Here is a 20,481-nt window from a genome sequence, read left to right as displayed (position 1 = left end):
AACAAGCTCACCAGGTTTCCCCTGTTAGTCTACTCTTTCTAAAGTCTTCTAGACTTCTTTCTACTCACTGAACATGTGTATATACATATCAGTTTTTCAAAAGTAGGATCATAGCATATATTTTACTTTGAACTCTCTCTTTAACGTGGCTATCTTTCCAGGGTGGTTCATGCAGATCTGTTCACATATTAGGAGCAGATAACACAATTGACTACTTACCCCTCTCTTCTTAAAATATTCTCTCTGGGTTTTTCTTTCTGCCTTTTTTTTGGGGGGGGGGGAACTTTGCAAATACTGTTTACTTCACTGAAACCTGGAGATGGGGAGAAGGTATGTGAAAGTCTGGGACACCGAGCCTAGGGGTGCATATTGACAAGGGCGACATACAGGGACAGGGTGCTGAGGGCCAGCAGTGCCGTCCAGCTGCCAGGGAACAGAGGTGGACGAACATCTCCATGACAAAGGCCGTGTAGATGCTAAGGAACATCAGTAGAAGGACTGCTGGCTGCAAAGTGTGGTACAGGTCATAGCATGTGATCATCTACACCTGGGTAGATGTGACGACGTAATGGACCAGACAGATGTTGGAGTCAATGCTCATCTGGATGTATTTCCAGTCAAACTCAGTGCCTGAGCTCCAACCCAGAGGGGGATGTAGCAGGACATAATGAACTTGGCGGTGGCCCAGCCCAGGGTAGCAACCATGATCTTGTATTCCCCCTTGCCGGCATTGTGGGACATGACAAGGTTTAGGCCTATCAGGTCTGCCACAACCACGCTGGCCTTCATGAGCTCCCCAATGAAGTCATAGATGCCGCCTTCCCAGCTGGGAAAGAAAGTGGCCAGGAACAGCATCTTGCACAGCTGCACGAACAGATAGGTGACCCCGGCCTGGACGCACTTCCAGAAGGCGCTGTACTCGGACAGCCTGCTGCACTTGTAGATGATGAAGTAGGGGAGAAGAAGGCCAGGGCGAAGCAGTCCCCAAAGGGGAATAGTGTCATGGCGCCTGCTGCCCAGCCTGCCGGAGCGCACCTCTCTGCCTCAGAGGCCTGGCGCCTGAGCCTGGGCCTGGCGCCCACCTTCCTTCTGCCTCTTTTTTCTTTTCCTCTGGGTGACTCTGAAGTTTAGTCCTTTTTCTTTCTCCTTTCTTTTCCTTCTTCTTCTATTCCCTTGCCTCTAGAGCTTATCCATCCATATGCTAACAACTCCCAGACTTTCTTCACTCTTTACCTGGAACACTGCAATTTTCTCTATTTTCAATTTGCTTTGTTGTTAGTTTTAAGCCTATTGGAGGATGTATATTTGCATTTGCTTATACTTACAAAAAGAAAGTCTGGAAGGAAGTTAATGAAAGGGGTTACCTGTGTGTGGTGGTGGGGAGTGGAGGGAATTGGGAATAAACTAACCAAGATCAAAGGCACCAGGCTTGAGATTACGAACAGAGTAATTGGGAGAACTTGAGTTTGGCCTGTGGTCTTGTCTCTCCTTTACTGATGAAATAGAGGTGACAGAAGAAATGTAATGAACTTGGTGGGGAGAGGACCACAAGGCCTTAAAACCTGGTCTGAGGCCTAGCTGTTCCAGTGGGGTACCTGTGCCTGTTTCCTTGGGACAGGGGAGGGGTAAATTATCCACAAGCCTTCTTCCCTGTCCAGGTGAATTCCCCAAGGGCACCTGCAAAGGCCCTGTAAATAAAGCAGGTGGCAATCTAATGACAGAGCCCACCCTTTGCAAGCTCTCCTCCTGGCTAAGGATAGGGCGGCCTGCCCTCCACCTAAATGGGAATGCTGCACGTGGTAAGTTTCCTTCCCCTTCGCTTCCATAAAGTGATCCTCCCATTAAACAAAAATAGATATTCAACCTTCCTATTATAAAACTTATCAAACACATCAAAACTGAGAGAATGGCATAATGAACCACCTTGAATGAATGGTAAAATGAACCCCTGATTCAATAATTATTGACATTTTGCCATATATGCTTTACCCTTTTCTTCCTTCCTTCCTTCCTTCCTTCCTTCCTTCCTTCCTTCCTTCCTTCCTTCCTTCCTTCCTTTCTTTCTTTTTCTTTCTTTCTTTCTCTTCCTTTTTTTAAAAATCAGGTAACAAAAGGTCAGTGTTTAATGGCAAACAGTCGGGGATTTTTTTTTTTTTTCTTTTTGCAGTACGCGGGCCTCTCACTGTTGTGGCCTGTCCCGTTGCGGAGCACAGGCTCTGGACGCACAGGCTCAGCGGCCATGGCTCACGGGCCCAGCCGCTCCGCGGCACGTGGGATCTTCCCGGACCGGGGCACGAACCCGTGTCCCCTGCATTGGCAGGCGGACTCTCAACCACTGCGCCACCAGGGAAGCCCTTTTCCTCTGATTTTTAAAGAGCAAATACGTAAAGTCCTACCATTTCAACCCTAAATTCTTACAAACATATCTGAAAATTTAGGACCTTTTCTTACTATTATCACCTCTAACAAATTTAACATTAATTCCTTAGAATATTATTAATTCTTTAGAATATGCTAATACCCAGTCTATATTCAAATTTACCACAAAATTAAATGACTTTAAAGCCATAAAGAATGCCAGATCGGAGTTGCAAATGAAACCAGAGAAGCTAGCATCAGCCCAGCAGCCCCCTCAGCACAGGTCTCTGAGAAGTGTCAGTGTCCAGGAGTGAGGGGCATTCCTTGGGAAAAGCAAGTAATAGCAGCTCTTATTGAGCACTTACTGTGGACCCCCCTGTGCTATGGCTTCTGACTGGAAGAGATGACATTAGCTCTCTGTGTGTCTTCATAGTACTGAACATAATGCCTACATAGAGTAGACACTCAACTAATTGAGATGTGAATTGATCATCATACCTCCCTGGTGTTAAGTGTTTCTTTGCAGCGAAGGAGTGACTTCACTGTTTAATTCAATCATTCGAATAAAGTGGATATTATTATCCCTATTTTAAAGAGGAGGAAACTGAGGGTCAGACTTGTCTAAGTTCCCTAAACTAGAAAGTAGAGGAGCTGAGCTTCAACTCAGGTTAGTCTGACTCAGAGTCTGAGTGGTCATCTGTCTTGGTAATCGCCAAGGGACTCTGATAGGGGTATTAAAGGCCTGAGTCCGGGGTAGAGTCCTGGGCAAAGAGAGGGTAAAAGGGCACGGGGGGGTGGGTGGGGGGGGAAGAAGAGAAAGGAACAAAGAAAGGAAGCCAGGAGATTGTGATGTCATGGAATTAAAACTAGCAGCCATTGGATAAAGAGCCATGGTATACAGTGAACACAGGTATTTGTTCTGCTGTGGAATGAATGAGAAGCTTTTGAACCTCAACCCTCAAACTCCTGAGTCAGGTCCATGGACATCATTATGTACTCAGAGCTAGCCCAGGATCTGGCCCATACTAGGAGCTCAAATATCTGTTGAATGAATGACAGTGCATGAGTGAATGTGTGAGTAAATGAATAACTGAATAAATGATGGACTAATATGTAAATTATTTAATAAGGCATTGAGTGGCTGCATTAATTGAATGACAAATGGATGAATTCTTTAAATATCTATAGAAGGAGAATGAAGTGGGAAGACAACTAAATCTAACAGCAGCATCATGTCCAGAGCATTTTATCATGAGACCTGTGCTAAGAACTTCATAAGCAGTTTTTCATTTAATTCTCAGAGCAAACTCTCCGGTACTATTATCATTCTTTAAATGAGGAATTAGGTCTGGAGATGTGAGAAAACTTGTTCAAGGGCACATAGGCACAGAGCTGGAATTTTAATCCTGCCATTACGCTCCAAAGCTCAGGCTTTTCACTAGACAGTCAGTGTTCAATCAATATTACTTCACTCAATACCGGACTTGTTTTTTGTAGCTGATCCAAATACAGGTGAACCACCACTTATACAACCCCTGGAAAGCTGTAAATTTAAACACAGTTAATTACTTATCTCAGCTCATTATGTAAAGGAAGCTGTCCTATTGTATGCCCCTTTATAAGTGAAGGATTACCCGGAACTCATCTGCTTCCTAAATCTGAATTTTGTTCAAACCAAGGTATATATTAACTAAAGATATCTACTTGTAGGAATTGGTTTAATTATTGCTGGGAATCTGGGATTTTTGGTGTTTGGACAGCTTATGACGAGGCCCTTAATTTTGTGATACCTCATCTTAATGGTTTAAATAAAGGTAGATTAAAATGTACCAAATCCAGAATCCATTAAAGACAAGATATGTTCAATATATGTAAAAATAAGCAGATTTCTTCATGATAAAAAAAACCACCGTAAGCCAAGTCCAATTATAAACCACAAACTCAGAAAAAAATATTTCTAGTTCCTGTCGTAGACCAAGGGCTGTCTTCATATAAAACTCTCTTTAATCAATAAGAAAAGGTCTATAACCAAATGGCAAAATGGGGCAAAGGATATTCACAGGAAAGGAAATATAAATGGCTCTTAAATGGATGAAAAATGCTCTTTTACTCATAATGAAAATTGTAAATTAAAACCACACTGAGAGACTAAGTTTTCACCTATTAGATTGGCAAAGATAAAAGAAAAAATGTGGTGACACACTATGCTGGCTTAGGGGTAGGAAAACTACACTCATACTTTGTTTTGGGGGGAATAAACTGGTACAACTTCTACGAAGAGAAACTTGGCAAAATCTATCTAAATTACTATATGCATACACTTTGAAGGTATAGTTACACCTACACATGTGCAAAATTATGTATGTGCAAGGTTACCAATTGTAGCATGGTTTAAGAGCAAAAGAAGGAAATGACCTTAAGGTTCATCAATAGCAGACTGGATAGGGACTTCCCTGGTGGTGCAGTGGTTAGGAGTCTGCCTGCCAATGGAGGAGACGTGGGTTCGATCCCTGGTCCGGGAAGATCCCACATGCCGCAGAGCAAATAAGCCCTTGCGCCACAACTACTGAGCCTGTGCTCTAGAGCCTGCGAGCCACAACTACTGAAGCCTGTGTGCCTAGAGCCCATGCTCCACAACAAGAGAAGACACCGCAATGAGAAGCCCACCCACGCACTGCTACAAAGAGTAGCCCCTGATCGCCAAAACTAGAGAAAGCCCACGTGCAGCAGCGAAGACCCAATGCAACCAAAAATAAATAAATAAACATATTTTAAAAAAGCAAGGTACATAAAAGTAGTATATTACATTTATGCTTTAAAGAAAGGACAAAAGTGCTCTCTGAGAGATTTGCTTCTTTATACATAACAGATCTCTGGCATGATACCTTAGAAACGATGTTGGTTGCTTTTTTTCCCCTTAATACATCTTTATTGGAGTATAATTGCTTCACGATACTGTGTTAGTTTCTGTTGCACAACATAGCGAATCAGACATACACATGTCCCCATATCCCTTCCATCTTTTTAAAATTTATTTATTTTATTTATTTATTTTTGGCTGCATTGGGTCTTCATTGCTGTGTGTGGGCTTTCTCTAGTCACTGAGAGCGGAGGCTACTCTTCGTTGCGGTGCACAGGCTTCTCATTGCGGTGCCTTCTCTTGTTGCAGAGCATGGGCTCTAGAGTGCAGGCTCAGTAGTTGTAGCAAATGGGCTCAGTAGTTGTGGTGTACGGTGTTAGTTGCTCTGCAGCATGTGGGCTCTTCCAGGACCAGGGCTCGAACCCATGTCCCCTGTATTGGCAGGAGGAGTCTTAACCACTGTGAAGCCCTCCCCTCCCTCTTGAGCCTCCCTCCCACCCTCCCTATCCCACCTCTCTAGGTCATCGCAAAGCACTGAGCTGATCTCCCTGTGCTATGTTTCTGCTTCCCACCAGCCAACTACTTTACATTCGGTAGTGTATATACATCGATGCTACTCTCACTTTGCCCCAGCTTTGCCCTCCCACCCCATGTCATCACGTCCATTCTCTATGTCTACCTCTTTATTCCTGCCCTGCAACTAGGTTCATCAGTATCTTCTTTTTTTTTTTAAGATTCCATATATATGCGTTAGCATATGGTATTTGTTTTTCTCTTTCTGACTTACTTCACTCTGTATGACAGACTCTAGGTCCATCCACCTCACTACAAATAATAACTCAATTTCGTTTCTTTTTATGGCTGAGTAATATTGCATTGTATATATGTGCCACATCTTCTTTATCCATTCATCTGTTGATGGACATTTAGGTTGGTTCCATGTCCTGGCTATTGTAAATAGTGCTGCAATGAACATTGTGGTGCATGTCTCTTTTTGAATTATGATATTGGTTGCTTCTGAAAAGAGAAACTGTAGAAAGGGAACAGGGCTGAAATTTGAATCTTTAATACTTTAGTAAATTCCTGAACCAATATTTACAAGCATTTTGAATACTATACAGTGGTACTGTGGTCCCTCCCTACTTCAGCCCCCCCAACCCCATCCTAAGACCCCCGTGGATGCCTGAAACCGTGGAGAGTACCGAACCCTATATATACTATGCTTTTCCCTATACTAACTAGTTGGGTAGCATCTACAGCGTGGATAGGCCGATGGGAGGGATGATTCACTCACATCCCAGGTGGGGCAGAGCCGGGGGATGAGAGATTTCATCACGCTACTCAGAACAGCGAGCAATTTAAAACTCATGAATGTTTGCTTCTGGAATTTTTCATTTAATATTTTTCCACTGCAGTTGACCACAGGTAACTGAAACCAAGGAAAGCAAAACTGCAGATAAGGAAGGACTACTGTATTATTATTTAGATATCATTTATGTATAGAATACATAGGCACATATATGATACATATTAGTCAAAAGTAAAGTATTTGACACAGAATAAAAATATGCACAGAGAGACTAGAAAAATATACATGTGTATATGCACAGAAAAAGCTGAAAATATACAGAAAAAGAACTGGGCAGTAGTTTTAGGTCTCATAATGAGGAGAATGGGTTTGGGACTAAAAGGGAGGACTGGCTTAATTTACTCTATTTTTTACTCTGTACCGTTTGGGTCTTTTGTAAAGACAAAGTTTAACTTGTGTAGTCTAAGAAAAGAAACTAGATTAGAAAGAAATGTACCAAGATGTTCACAATAGCTGTCTTTAGATAATGAGATTACAGGTGATTTTTCCTGCTTACTACTTTACTTTTAAAATTCTCCCAATTATTCATTTTCCCAATTAGTCTATAAATAAGACTCTTACTTTGGTAATGGGAGCGCCAACAAACCTTTTTATCACTAGGGTTTCTTTTTAAAAAATACTTTAAAAGATTCTATTAGCCTTTTAAAGAATTTTAAATTATCTTCATTGCCTTTATTAAATGATAGCAAGTAATACAGACTCCTTATAAAATGTCAAAAGACACAGAAAGCTATGTGGAAAGAAAAAGTTATCTCGTAATTCCATCTCCTACAAAATCACCACTATTGTCTGAAACTGTTAAAATACTGCATTTATATTAAGAACTTAAAAATAATTTCAGATTCACTGGAGAGCCTGAGAACTGGAATATACTTGCTTTGGGCCAAGCAGTCCTAAATGCTTACGTTTATCTTATTGAATCCACCCAACAACTCTGGGGGTAAACGAACTCTCTGGCGTAAATGTTAGGCCCCAGTAACCACTAAATCAGGGCTCTGAGGTTTAAACAATTTGCCTAAAGCCATACTCTAGTATGGGGCAGGGTTGGCATTCAAATCCAAGTCCAGGAGGCGCCTAAACCACTGCCTCAGGCGACTGCCATCATGGTGGGTGGGGCTGGTGTGCTTAAGATGCAGGGACTGGACTTGAGTTCACTTCTGGTGGCCCCCTCATCCAGCTTTCCTGAGGATGGATGTTTGATAAACGAGTTTTGACTTAGGTGATAAGTGTAGGGCTCATGATCGTCAGAGGAGAAGATGATTAGTGGAGCTGGGGCATAACCACACTGGGGGCATTTTACAGTGGTAGCGAGGGGTAAGGCGATAAAGAGGAGAGGTGGGTGGAACTGAAGCCCGGGAGAAGCTGTTAGCCCCAGCACTCCAAAGGGTTAAGGCTGGGCAGGAAAGCCCCTGGGGGGAGCTACCACCAAAGGCTGCAATCTGGCAGCCCTCACCTCCCCCACCAGCGGGGAACTGGACGGGCGGATAGGACTAGTTCCTCCGGGATTATCTGAGGCCTCTGGGCTGAGGTGAGCTGCTGGGAGGGACGGAAGCCCCAGGTACCACATGTCCTTACCTTCCTGCTGGGCTCAGAAAACCAGGTGTCCTGGGATAGGTGCCCTGGTCCCAGACAGAAGCATCTTTGGCCCAGGCACACTTTGGGAGTGAGAGGTGTTGAGCCTCAAGCCTGGGGGATGCTCAGAGAAAGGTGGGGATGGAGGCCTTTCTGGAAGGGAAGGGGGCCTGCACCAAGGTGGGGGCAGTGAGTTCTCCAGCCTCCCTGTCTTTTGGGGGCCAGGGATGGGGGAGCTGCCTCAGGAAGAGATGCATCTTGGGGGTTCAGAGAGCCCCAAGTCCTCTAACCAATCCCCCAAGGCTAGTTTCCCGGCTCCAGCTTCGCTCTCGCCCCCCCTCCCCCTCTTAGCCTTGCCACAGACTTTCCTTAGGTCTTTCTATCTAAACCTCCTCCCCTCCCTTTCCCCTCCCCCCAAATTCTTTGGAAATCTTTCGACTTTCTTTCAAGTTTTCCCTGGGCAGTTTGGGGTCCGTTTCAGAGCTAGGTCAGGGCGCTTTAACACCCACAGCTGGGTAGAGTGGACGAGACAATAGCTGCTATCACTTTACCATTGGAAGTGACCCCCGAATTTGCACTTCTTTCATCTTGGGACCAGAGAACTTGAGGGTGGGCGATTTCCTGGGGGGAGTGGCTTAAGCCGCTTCTCCAACGGCCAGTTGGCTGTAGACGGTCCATGCTCAATGGTCCACCACAGATATGAAACCAGTTCTGGAGTGAGAGTGGCGCTCAGCTGGGGACACTGCCCACAGGGTGACTTAAATGTCCCAAGCTGGAAGGTGGAGAGAGAAGCGGACGCCCCCTGGGCTCTGGGCCACCCTCGAGGTCAGTAAACTAGGAAGTTTCCTCAAAATTAGGAAGGGTGGGTGCCTCGAGCAGTTTGGAGACCCCAGGGGAACGAGGGGGTGGCCTTGGGACACTAAAGGGCTCAAGGGTCAGAGTGACTCTGAAGATTGTGTGTGTGTGTGTGTGTGTGTGTGTGTGTGTGTGTGTGTGGAGAGGGGACGCATTGTTTCAAGTTCTCCTTCTCCCCACCCCCACCTCCAGCCTCTTCCCCATCCCCACCCCCCGCTCGCCCGCCTATCTCCCCTCTCCACCCTACACAATGGTCTGGCCTTAGCCCCTCCCCAGACTCCCGGTGTTTCCCCAGTTGGGTCCCTTGTCTCAGATACCCCCAGCCAGCCAGCTCTCTCCCCAACTATCCAGGGCCTCCTGGCGGCTCGCTCCGCTTCCCCTCGTGGGCCTCGCTGCCCATTCTCCTTCCCTTCCAGGCGCGTGGTCCCCTAGAGCTACTCAGCTTGGGAACTACCGAGGCATGATTGACTGGGTGGCCTCAGGCCCACCCTGGTGCCCCCAGACCCTCCTGCTGCCCTTGGTTGGTGGGAGGTTCCTTGGGAAGTCACAGCCAAGGGACTTGCCTGCCACCAGCCAGGACCTGTGGCCGCCCACGCCCCGCGAGGCCTCCTGGCCACCGGGGAAGAAGCCAAGATGGCTGGCGCTCCCTGGAGCCAGGGGCGCAGCCTGGGCAGCTGGGCCGGCCAGAGAGGTGTGGAGCCAGGCCGGGTGAGATGCCAGCCATGCCTCCGCGGCCTTAGGCAGTCTTACTGAGGGCTGAGGCCAGTGTGGCCCTCCCTCACGCTTGTAGGGCCTGGCTGGCTATCGAGACTGCAGGGCCTGCTTTATGAGGGATGGGGAGAACACGGGGTCCTTGGTGAGCGAATGCGGAGCCCAGGATGAGCCTGGCAGGGAGGGTGTTTGTTCTAGAGGCCAGAGACCTACCAACACTGTCAGCAGATGCTTTGGCCCTTTCTTCCCTTGCCCTGCCCAGAGCGCTGGCTCACCCCTTTTAAAATGCAAGGGACAGAGGCCAGAGCTGGGCTCCGAGACCCCATCTGCTTGAAATCAGGAGACTGGGGGAGGAGGAAGTGGGACTTGGTGAAGGTGAGGCTTTGAATTGCCTGCAGAATTGCCCGTGTCCATTCATTCCTTCCTGGGCTCCAGAGCCCTTCTTAGGTGCCAAGATGCTGGCTGGATGCTGTCCTATTTCCTCCCTTCCAACCTCAAGCCGGGGAGCCTGTGTCGCCTTGAGGGGCCCTTCCTCCTCGGTTTCATGTTTTATCAGGTCCCTTGTAAGAGTGGTGGGGCCAGGGGAGCCCAGCTGGGCAAGACCCCTAGATTAGCTCTCACTTTCTGCACCTTATTCCACGAATGCACCTGGTAATTGTCAGATCTGCTTTGCACTGCGTTTCCAGGGAGCCATCACCAGAAAGACTGTTGCACCTGAACCCCATCAACCAATTGTCTACTTAAGTATGATTAGCTTCCCCGTACGGCCTCTGGCCTTTCCCCGCTGCCCCATTCTCTCCTGGTCCAGACCCACCTGAGTTGACGCGAGGTGCAGAGCCTCTCCAGGGAGCTACTTTTTCTCAGCAAGCTTTTGAGGAAAAAAGAAGTAGGGTATTACCTACTCACATCTCCTCTTACCTCTTTGGGGAAGAGGAAGGAATGAGTTAGGGTGGGGTGGGGTGGGGTGGGACTGGGATGGGAAGAGTAGGTAGGGTGGGACAGGGAAGGGGAGGGAGGAGGGTGGGGTTTGTGCAGGAAGACGTGTGGTCTATCTGGACGTGTTGGCAGGTATCTGGATACTACAGCGGGAATTCAGGCAAGTCAACTTTACCTTTCTGGACCTCAATTTCCTTATCTGTAAAATGGCCAGCTTTGTCTCGAAGCCCCAAGAATCCATGTGTTTCTGCAGCCTTTGGATAATGAGCATTTTGGGCCCTGTATTTCCCTGTATGGTGGAATCGCAGGGGTTAGGAGGGGAGCTCTGGAGTCAGATTGCTTAGGTTTTGTAGTTTTAATAGCTTGTGGTCTTGGGAATGTTATTTAACCCCCAAGCCTCCATTTCTCTATGTGTGAACTAGAAGTAGCTATCCTAGTGAAGGTGCAGGTGTGATGGAGTTGTAATGTAGAAGGAAAGTGAGAACCACATATAAATATTACGTCTGAAAAGCCTGAAGTCCAAACGCTCACCCAATGCAAAGCCCACAGAAACCTGTAATCGTTTAAGGGAACATTGTGCCCTCCTCCTGGTGTGGAAGGGCAGGAAGAATCACCCACACAATTTAAATTAATTATCCCCTCTTATTTTTTTTTTTGAGATTTTGGTTGAATTACCTAAATGTACATAGTAAACAGTAGGTGAATGGTGGTTATTTTCATAATTTTGTTTGCGGAGTATCTAGCGGAGCAGAGCTCTCATTTATATGCGTCTGTATAGCAGCGTTTACAAGTGACATGCAAGAAAAACAAAACCCATAGCATCTTTGTTGTCTGCCAGAATGAAAAAGCTCTTCTGTGTTTACAGTTTGCTCCTCAGAGCTCAATTTTTTTATCGCATATGGAAGTGCTCTCGGTGAAGTTTATCTCCTGAGTCCAAAAAACTAAGTTTTTAAAAAAGTAAATATGCAGTATATAAAAGATGAACAGATTAAAAGCCCAATTCCAGGGTCAGATAATGTGGGACAAATAGAAATCCGGTGAGAGGTTAGACCAGGTTTGTCACAATAAACACATTAAAAAAAAAAACTACAAGCAAGAAATTTTTATCCAAAGGTGATTCTGATAACCAGTTTTTAAAAAGCTTTCTTTTTTATGGTTACCAAGTAAAATTCTGGTGGTAAGCCTTTGGTTCTTTAAAAACTTTTTTTCAACTTTACTGAACCATAATTTACACCCAAATGCATCCCTTGTAAGTGCGCAAAACACTTTCCTTTTAGGTGTGCAGTTTGATGAGTTGACAAGTGTATACACCCAAACACAATTTTTAAACCTAAGGCTAATCTAAAGGAATCTATTAAAATCTGAGAACAAAGATCTGAGAAAGGGTAATGGTCTCCTTTTTAATTTAAAAACAGTGTCCACAAAGGAATATTACTCTGCTTTGCAACACAACACGGAAAACCTACCAGTAATTAGGATGATTAGTTTGAATTGAAAGGTGGCTGGCATTTTAAACTGGAGCAGATGAATCACAGGCCCTAAAGAGCATCTGGTTTCAACTACTGGCAGCACCACTTATGAGGCCTGGGGCAAACTGGGCAAATGAGCCTAAATTTGATTGTCTCAGTTTTTTCACCTGTAAATTGGGGATATTGGTAGTACCCATCTTAAAGTTTCCGCTGCCAGGATTGGGAAAGTGCATGGCAAATAGTAAACCTTAGTTATTAGATCTATGTCAGCACAGTGGCTAGGCTGCTGCTACCTCTTTGAAAAGACTAACTTTATCCCAGGGCAGCAGTTCTCAAACGTTTTGGTCTCAGGACACGTGTATGCTCTTAAAAATTGAAGACCCTGAAGAGCTTTTGTTTATATAGGTTACATCTGTCAACATGTTACATTCAAAATTAAAATTTAGACATTTAGAAAAGATTTCTTTATTAAAAAATAACAAACCTGTTACATAGTAACAAATAATAGTTTTTATGAAAAATAACTTTTCCAGAACAAAAAAAATTTAGTGAGAACAGTGCATCTTTTAAATTTTTCAAATCTCTAATATCTGGTTATCAGAAGATAAGTAGATTCTTATCTGTCTCTATGTTCAATCTGTTGTGATACATTATTTTGGTAGAAGTACATGAAGAAAATCCAACTTCATCCGGACACATAAATGGACAGAGGAAGAGTATTTTTGTTTTTCCTTTGGCTTTGCCACCACGGGGCTTGCGGGATCTTAGTTCCCCAACCAGGGATCGATCCTGGGCCACGGCAGTGAAAGTGTGAAGTTCTAACCACTGGACTGCCAGAGAATTCCCAGAGGAAGTGTATTTTGGTAGCATTTTCAGTGGATATTCTTTGACAACTACACCGCAACTCGACAGGTGGTAGTTCCTCAAAGCTTAGTTATAATGCAGAATCTGAAATAATATCCAGGAACTTTTGCACCGTATTATATTAAAAATCCGTTGCTTTCTTTTATACTTTGAATGGATCTTTTCCCCGTGCCATCCCATTGGTTATTTGGGAAATACAGTTCATTGAGTGATGCAAATCTTCAAATGTTGAACATTCCATTATATAGTATAAAAAGTTACATGTCTTAGTGTCACCACTGGTCCCATCAGAAAAATCTTTAAGTATTGGGATGCTGTCAAGCTCACTGTAGTGGATACAAGTTTTCCAAAATTCTAATTTTCAAATGAAAGCTCAGAAATTTTCACTGGCCATAAATAGTAGTAGTTTTCCTTGAAGTGACAGCCTCACCTTATTCATTTTTGAGAAAATGTCTGTCAAATATATCCAAGTCTAAATGACTAATGCCACTCAATTTTTCTTTCAAGTAAAAGTGGTATTCCATGAAAAAGCGGCTAGTTCATCATGCAACCCAATTGTCACTCATTCATTATGCACCAGTGTGCAGCAGAAATCCTCTATGAGCACTCCCCATTTTGTCACTCCCAACATTGAAGTCATGTACTTAAGGGTTATGATTTTAAAAAATAATGATCTTTGTTGCTGTATCAAGGACACTTTGGAGTGATACTAGCTTTCTTTTTCCCAACTGTGGCTGCATCATGGGGTAGAACACAGTGATTTCTAGTTTAATTCATGCTGAGGTACTAGCTGTACTCCAATGTTAACACGATGAAAAAGGCAAATCACATCTTAGTGTTGTTATCTTAGTATTATTATGAAAACAGTTTAACTTGCAGCCCCTCAGAAAGTCTCAGAGAACCCCAAGGGTCCATGACCGTACTTTTTTTTTTTTTGACTGCGCCGCGTCTTCGTTGCTGCGCGCGGGCTTTCTCTTGTGGTGAGTGGGGGCTACTCTTCATTGCGGTGCCGGCTTCTCATTGCGGTGGCTTCTCTTGTTGCGGAGCACGGGCTCTAGGCACACGGGCTCAGTAGTTGTGGCTCGCGGGCTCTAGAGCGCAGGCTCAGTAGCTGTGGCGCACGGGCTTAGTTGCTCCGCGGCATGTGAAATATTCCAGGACCAGGGCTCGAACCCGTGTCCCCTGCATTGGCAGGCGGATTCTTAACCACTGCGCCACCAGGGAAGTCCCCATGGACCATACTTTGAGAATCACTGTTTTAGGAAAAAGGAGACCAATTTAGGCTATGTGTGATTGTCTGTCTTTAACAGGTGTACAGGTACAGCTTTTATACCTGCACTATATAATATGTATAGTACTAGATAATACTCTAATATATAATAGCTAATGCTTCTTTAGTACTTTACTATGTGCCAGGCACTTTTCTAAGGATGAATATATATATAAATATGTGTATGTGTGTATACACTTACATACACTTAGATGTCTCCGTCCTTTACTTTCATTGTCTCATTTATATCCGCAACAGTCCTATAAGGTAGATACTTTTATTATTGTCCCCATTTTAACAGAAAAGGAACCAGAAACACAGAGAGGTTGAGTGACTTGCTCAAGCTAATATCAGAACCAGGATTCAAAGCCATTCTCTAAGGCCAAGCTCTTCCTTTGTACCACTGAGTAATTAAACAAACCCCAGGAGGCACGTAGCCATTACCTGCTATGGGGGGATGGGAATAGATAGATCTTGAAGGAGAAGGCAGAGGAGTGGATAAGGCACCGTTGCTGGGTATCATCTGGGTGCCTTGGCTGACCTCTGCCCTCTCTCCTTTGCCCTGGTAGGATGACATCCCGGGAGCAGCTGGTGCAGCAGGTGCTGCAGGAGCTGCAGGAGGCAGTGGAGTCCGAGGGCCTGGAGGGTCTCGTTGGTGCTGCTCTGGAGGCCAAGCAGGTCCTGTCTTCCTTCGCTCTCCCCACCGGCCGGGAGGGAGGCCCTGGCCCCCAGGTGCTGGAGGTGGACTCGGTGGCCCTGAGCCTGTACCCAGAGGATGCTCCCCGGAACATGTTGCCGCTGGTGTGCAAGGGCGAGGGCAGCCTGCTGTTCGAGGCGGCCAGCATGCTGCTGTGGGGCAACGCGGGCCTCAGCCTGGAGCTGCGGGCCCGCACGGTGGTGGAGATGCTGCTGCACCGGCACTACTACCTCCAGGGCATGATTGACTCCAAGGTGATGCTGCAGGCCGTGCGCTATTCCCTGTGCTCTGAGGAGTCCCCGGAGATGACCAGCCTGCCGTCCACCACGCTAGAGGCCATCTTTGATGCGGACGTCAAGGCCACCTGCTTTCCTAGCAGCTTCTCCAACGTGTGGCACTTGTACGCCCTCGCCTCCGTCCTTCAGCGCAACATCTACTCCATCTACCCCTTGCGCAACCTCAAGATCCGGCCATACTTTAACCGTGTCATCCGGCCCCGCCGCTGCGACCACATGCCCGCCACGCTGCACATCATGTGGGCCGGCCAGCCCCTCACCAGCCAGCTCTTCCGCCACCAGTACTTTGCCCCCGTGGTGGGGCTGGAGGAGGTGGAGGCTGAAAGTACCAGCCCCGGCCTGGCCCCGACTCCCACTGCCCTGGCCCCGCTGCCCCCGCTTGCCAAGACCCTGGAGCTGCTCAACCGGGAACCTGGCCTCAGCTACTCCCACCTCGGTGAGCGCTACAGCATCACCAAGAGCACCTTCTACCGCTGGCGGCGGCAGTCCCAGGAGCACCGGCAGAAGGTGGCCACCCGCTTCTCGGCCAAGTACTTCCTGCAGGACAGCTTCCACCGCGGGGGTGTCGTGCCGCTGCAGCAGTTCCTCCAGAGGTTCCCCGAGATCTCCCGCTCCACCTATTATGCCTGGAAGCACGAGCTCTTGGGCTCTGGCGCCTGCCGGGCCCTGGGCCCCAAGGAGGAGCTGGCCATGGAGGAGCTGGAGAAGCTGCCGGAGCAGCAGGTTGCCAAGGGGCTGGGGTGCTCCTCGTCGGCCATGTCAAGCCCTGGAGTGGTCTTAATGCAGCGGGCCAAGTTGTACCTGGAGCACTGCATCTCCCTGAATACGCTGGTACCCTATCGGTGCTTCAAACGCAGGTTCCCCGGCATCTCCCGGTCCACCTACTACAATTGGCGCCGAAAGGCTCTCCGAAGAAACCCCAGCTTCAAGCCTGCACCAGCCCTCTCGGTAGCCGGGGCTTCCCAGCCAGCATCTGTTGGGGAAGAGGCCTTGCTCCCTTGGAAGGGTGAGGCAGGAGAAGGGGCAGGGAAAGCAACGGGTGGGGGGTCACCTGCCCCCCGGGAGTTCCTACCCCTGAGGATGCCCCTGTCCCGTTGGCAGAGGCGCCTGCGCAGGGCAGCCCGCAAGCAGGTGCTCAGTGGGCACCTCCCTTTCTGTCGCTTCCGCCTCCGCTACCCGAGCCTGTCTCCCTCCACCTTTTGGGTCTGGAAGAGTCTTGCCCGGGGCTGGCCCAGAAGTCTGTCCAAGCTCCAGATACAGGCCCCCAGCTTGGGCAAAGGGGGCATGAAGGAAGCGGAGGAGAAACGGGAGAAAGAAGCTGGTAGGAATGTGACAGCTGCCATGGCCCCACCTGCAGGGACCCTGCAGATGGCGGCTTCTCCAGGAGAGGATCCAGGGAAGGCCCTGGGAGGGCCTTCCAGAGAGGGGGCCCTGCAAGAGGGGGCCACGGCCCAGGGCCGGCCCCCCAGTGGGTCCCTGTCCAGCCACCCTGTGGTGGCAGCAGCGGCGGGTGGCAGGGACGGCCAGGTGCTGGTGATGGACGTGCTCGCCACCACGAAGTTCAAGGCCCAGGCCAAGCTGTTCCTGCAGAGGCGCTTCCAGTCCAAGAGCTTCCCCTCCTACAAGGAGTTCAGCGCCCTCTTCCCCCTCACCGCCCGCTCTACCTACTACATGTGGAAGCGTGCCCTCTACGACGGCCTCACCCTGGTGGATGGCTGACGGGGAGGTATGAAAGGGGCTGGGAGGAAGGAGGACCACTTTGGAGAAGGTCAGAGACCTGAGTTGCACCCCCCTGGCTTGGCCAGGATCCCTTTTGCTCTCACAGCATCGACCCTGAATCCAAGGGCAGCTTCGTGTTGTTTCCCAGCTCCAGGGCAGAGAGAGCCAGAGATCAGCCATCTTGGCCCCCTGCAGAGAGCTACAGGACCAGAGATATTCTCTTCAGTTGTTTACCATTCTTATTTTTATTATTGTGTCTTGGTTTTAGTCTTTTGATTCAAGTGCGTTGGCTGGGCCCCCTTGCTGGTGTTGGAAGCTGTATGTATGTGGGGACCCGAAGCGGGGTTGGTTAGCCAAAGCTGCTTTCAGCTTTTCCCTGGGACAAAAGGAGTATTGTAGCATGGCCGTCTGTCCCATTGGGTAGAATATATGTCTTCAGTTCCTTTTGGGGGTTGGCACACCCCCTTACTCAAAGATGTTTCCCAGAGGAACATTAAGAGATCAGATGTGGAGCAGGTCATGGCTTCTGCCTGGTGGCCCTAAGGGAGAGGGTGCCAGGCTCAGTGTGAGCAGAAGCAGGGATGTAGATAAAGAACCAAGTTGGCCTCTAGGGGAGCACTGAAGGCTGGCCTGTCCGTTGTGAGGCGTGTGGTGAAGGACTTGGGGAGAGGGCCTTGGGTCTCTACTTGCTGGTGCTTGGGGCATCTGCTGTGGACCCCACAGTCCTTGGCCAGCCCGGCTGGCCCTTGGGGACCCCAGTTTTTCTGTTGAGCTCCTCCTCAGAGCCTGTGCCCCATCTCCAGTGAGAGACCACACAGTGGCCACGCAGGCAAGAGACTGAATTTGCATTGTCCAAGAGTGAAGTTGGAAAACCAAAGAAATAAAGTGATGTGGTGCTCACAGCCCTTGGTCTCTGGTATTTGTTTTGTCCCACGTGACTGCCCATTCCCACGTTCCCTTTTGGTTTAAGGAGCAGAGAGTGACCATTTCTCTCCCTTGATGTTCCCATGTCCAGGACTTGGAGGATGGAGGGGATTACTCTGGGGTTTCTGCTTAGAACTGGTTATTGACCTTGGGTGTTCTTCCCTCTGGGGGCAGGGCTATGGCTGCCTGGAGAGATACTTCCCAACAATGGGAGAAAACTGGCCAACTCAGTGTGCTCAGAGGTCAGGCCAGCGTGAGGGTCAAAGTCTGTGTCAGGCTTCTATTCGGTCCTTGTGATGCACCCCGGCAGGCTAGGCCCAGCCGCAGGTAAGGAAACTGAGCTTCAGTGTGGTTCACTCACACGCCCCCTCCAGCAGGACTGAGTATTAAGGCCAGGCCTTTGCTTGTTGGGATGCCACATCCTTGGGGAAGACGTTCCCTTAGGCCCTTTCTCCCCGTGTCTAGGTATTCTGCAGTAGCTGTCATCCTCATGGTCTTGGGGAGTCATTCTTGGTTCTGCTGTTTTTTGACCCCACATCCAATCCATCAGCGAGTCCTGTTGACTCTGACTTTAAAGTATGCCCAGAATCCTCCCCTTCACGCTGCTGCCACCACCATCTCTCCTGGCCCACATCTCAGGTTCTACCTGCCTCCTCCTTCCACTCTTGTCCCACACAATCCACTCTGGAGGCGCAGCCAGAGAGATCTTTAAGTGAAATCTGATTCTGTCACTTTCCTGTCTGAAAGGTGTCAGTGGCTTCCCTTCACTCTTAGAATTCCATGCACTGCCTTACAAAGTCCTTCATAAACTGGCCCCTGACTATCTTTCCTGCTTCTGGTCCCTCTGTTGCCTTTACCCACCACATCCAGCTACATTGGCTGCCTCTGATCTTGAATGTGCTAGGCTTGCTCTCCCTTTAAGAGCCTTCGCATCTGTTCCTTTGGCCTAGAGTGCTTTTCCCTGTTACCTTCACAGGGCAGGCTCCTTAACCTTCAGATATGAGTCACTGCCGCACATCCCTTCTACATTCTCTACATGGTGCCTATTCCCATGTGTTTTTGTTGTTTATTTGCTTATTTGCGTATGTCCCCCCCCCACCTCCTTAGGGCATAAACTCCATGAAAAGCAGGGCTCTTCCCTGACTGGCTCACACCACTGTATTCCCAGCAGGTAGATTAGTTTCTGACACACAGTTGGTGCTACAATTTGTTGAAAGAAGGAATGAATGAAACGGGGCCACTGTGATGTCCTGCTGTTATTCTTTGACATTTGTTTTTTTTAAATCAAACCTAATCCTAACTATTTCTCATTGTCCATATTTCTCCATCCCTGCAGCTACCACCTCATGTAGGCCAGCAGCTGCTCTCATCTCTGATACTTGAATGGTTTCCAAATTGACTCTGCCTCCACTCAAACTATTCCAGCCCCCCGACAAAGTCCAGAATGATCTCACTGAAACCTAAATCTGACTTGTTACTAGATTTCCCATTACCCTTAGCGCAAAATCCAAACGCTAATGAGGCCCCCCAGCTTGATCCCTACCAACCTCTAGGCTTATTTTTCCCCACTGACCCCTCATGCTGTAGCCCTCACCCAGACTGACCTTGCCTCCTACCTGCTTTTCCAGGAATCATGCAGCATTGTTATGGCATTGTCTCTGCCTGTCTTTCTCTGTGGGGTCTCCACTGAACCCCCAGCGCCGATGTAGTCGCTTGGTAGTCCCTTAACGTTTAGTGAAGAGATTGGACAAGTGATGTTCCTGCCTGGCCTGCGATGGCTACCTACAGCCAGCAGGTGGCACTCTGGTGCAGCAGGAGACAAAGTCTGGGTTCCCAGTAGGAAACAGTATCACGCTGTTCCCAACCACAGCCTACCACCCTTACTGCCTCAGCTCTCAGAGGGTGGCAGCATCTTCCGTCCTGTGAAATGCCCTGGTTGGAGCTCAGATTCTCCTGTTTGCTCCCTTCCTGCACCGTCAGAACCAGAGCAGATCTGATACCTGGAGCAGTGTCTCACAATGGGGTCTAAAAACCACCTGGATCTCAGTCCCTGGGGGAGCTTGTTAGGAGTGTGGACTCCAGGGCTCCACCTGGACTTACTGATTTAGACATTGGAGAAGCAGTATATGCACAGGAGCGAGGTAGTCTACCTTGCTGTGCCTCACTTTCTCTATAAATGGGATTGTAGTAACGCCTATAGTATAGTATGTTGCACGTAGTAATGCTCGGTGAGGATTTACTATTGGTAACAATGATGTCCAGCCTGAGAACCCCTGGGAATCTAATTCCTGTTTTCTAGGAGGAAGCTAATGCCTAAGGAGATTCTTGCTCAAGGTTACTCTCTAGATGATTAAAAACACTCCTGTCCCAAGATGTAAAGTTCCTTTTGTCAGAGGCCAGCACTGAGCCCAAATCCACAGGGGGATACTTTAGCTTCTGTTGGAAAAGAATTAAGAAAAATGATATGTCAATATTTATTGATTTGGAAAAGGTTTTATAAGTATGGTTATATTATTCTTCTGCAGAAAGCTGTCTCCTTTATAACCTTCTTAGAAAGGCAGAAATACCTAAGCAGTGACCA

The 20,481-nt window shown here is 47.9% G+C and overlaps 1 protein-coding gene and 1 pseudogene across 2 annotated transcripts; one reads left to right on the top strand and one right to left on the bottom strand.

Annotated features, from left to right (window-relative positions):
• Positions 1 to 356: 356 nt before the first annotated feature.
• LOC309819213 (BOS complex subunit TMEM147-like) lies at positions 357 to 1,004 on the bottom strand (annotated as a pseudogene). The gene has a single exon. The product of its transcript is annotated as a BOS complex subunit TMEM147-like (transcript).
• Positions 1,005 to 14,834: 13,830 nt separating this feature from the next.
• Positions 14,835 to 16,976, top strand: VRTN (vertebrae development associated; the record flags this gene model as incomplete). The annotated part of the gene is made up of 1 exon (XM_082648146.1): positions 14,835 to 16,976. One exon carries the CDS (start codon positions 14,835 to 14,837, stop codon positions 16,974 to 16,976), a length of 2,142 nt encoding a protein of 713 aa, XP_082504272.1.
• Between the last annotated feature and the right edge of the window lie 3,505 nt (positions 16,977 to 20,481).

The sequence above is a fragment of the Grampus griseus genome (assembly GCF_964374135.1).
Source record: "Grampus griseus genome assembly, chromosome: 2".
Taxonomy (NCBI): Eukaryota; Metazoa; Chordata; class Mammalia; order Artiodactyla; family Delphinidae; genus Grampus; species Grampus griseus.
This window is presented reverse-complemented; position numbering and strand designations above follow the sequence as displayed.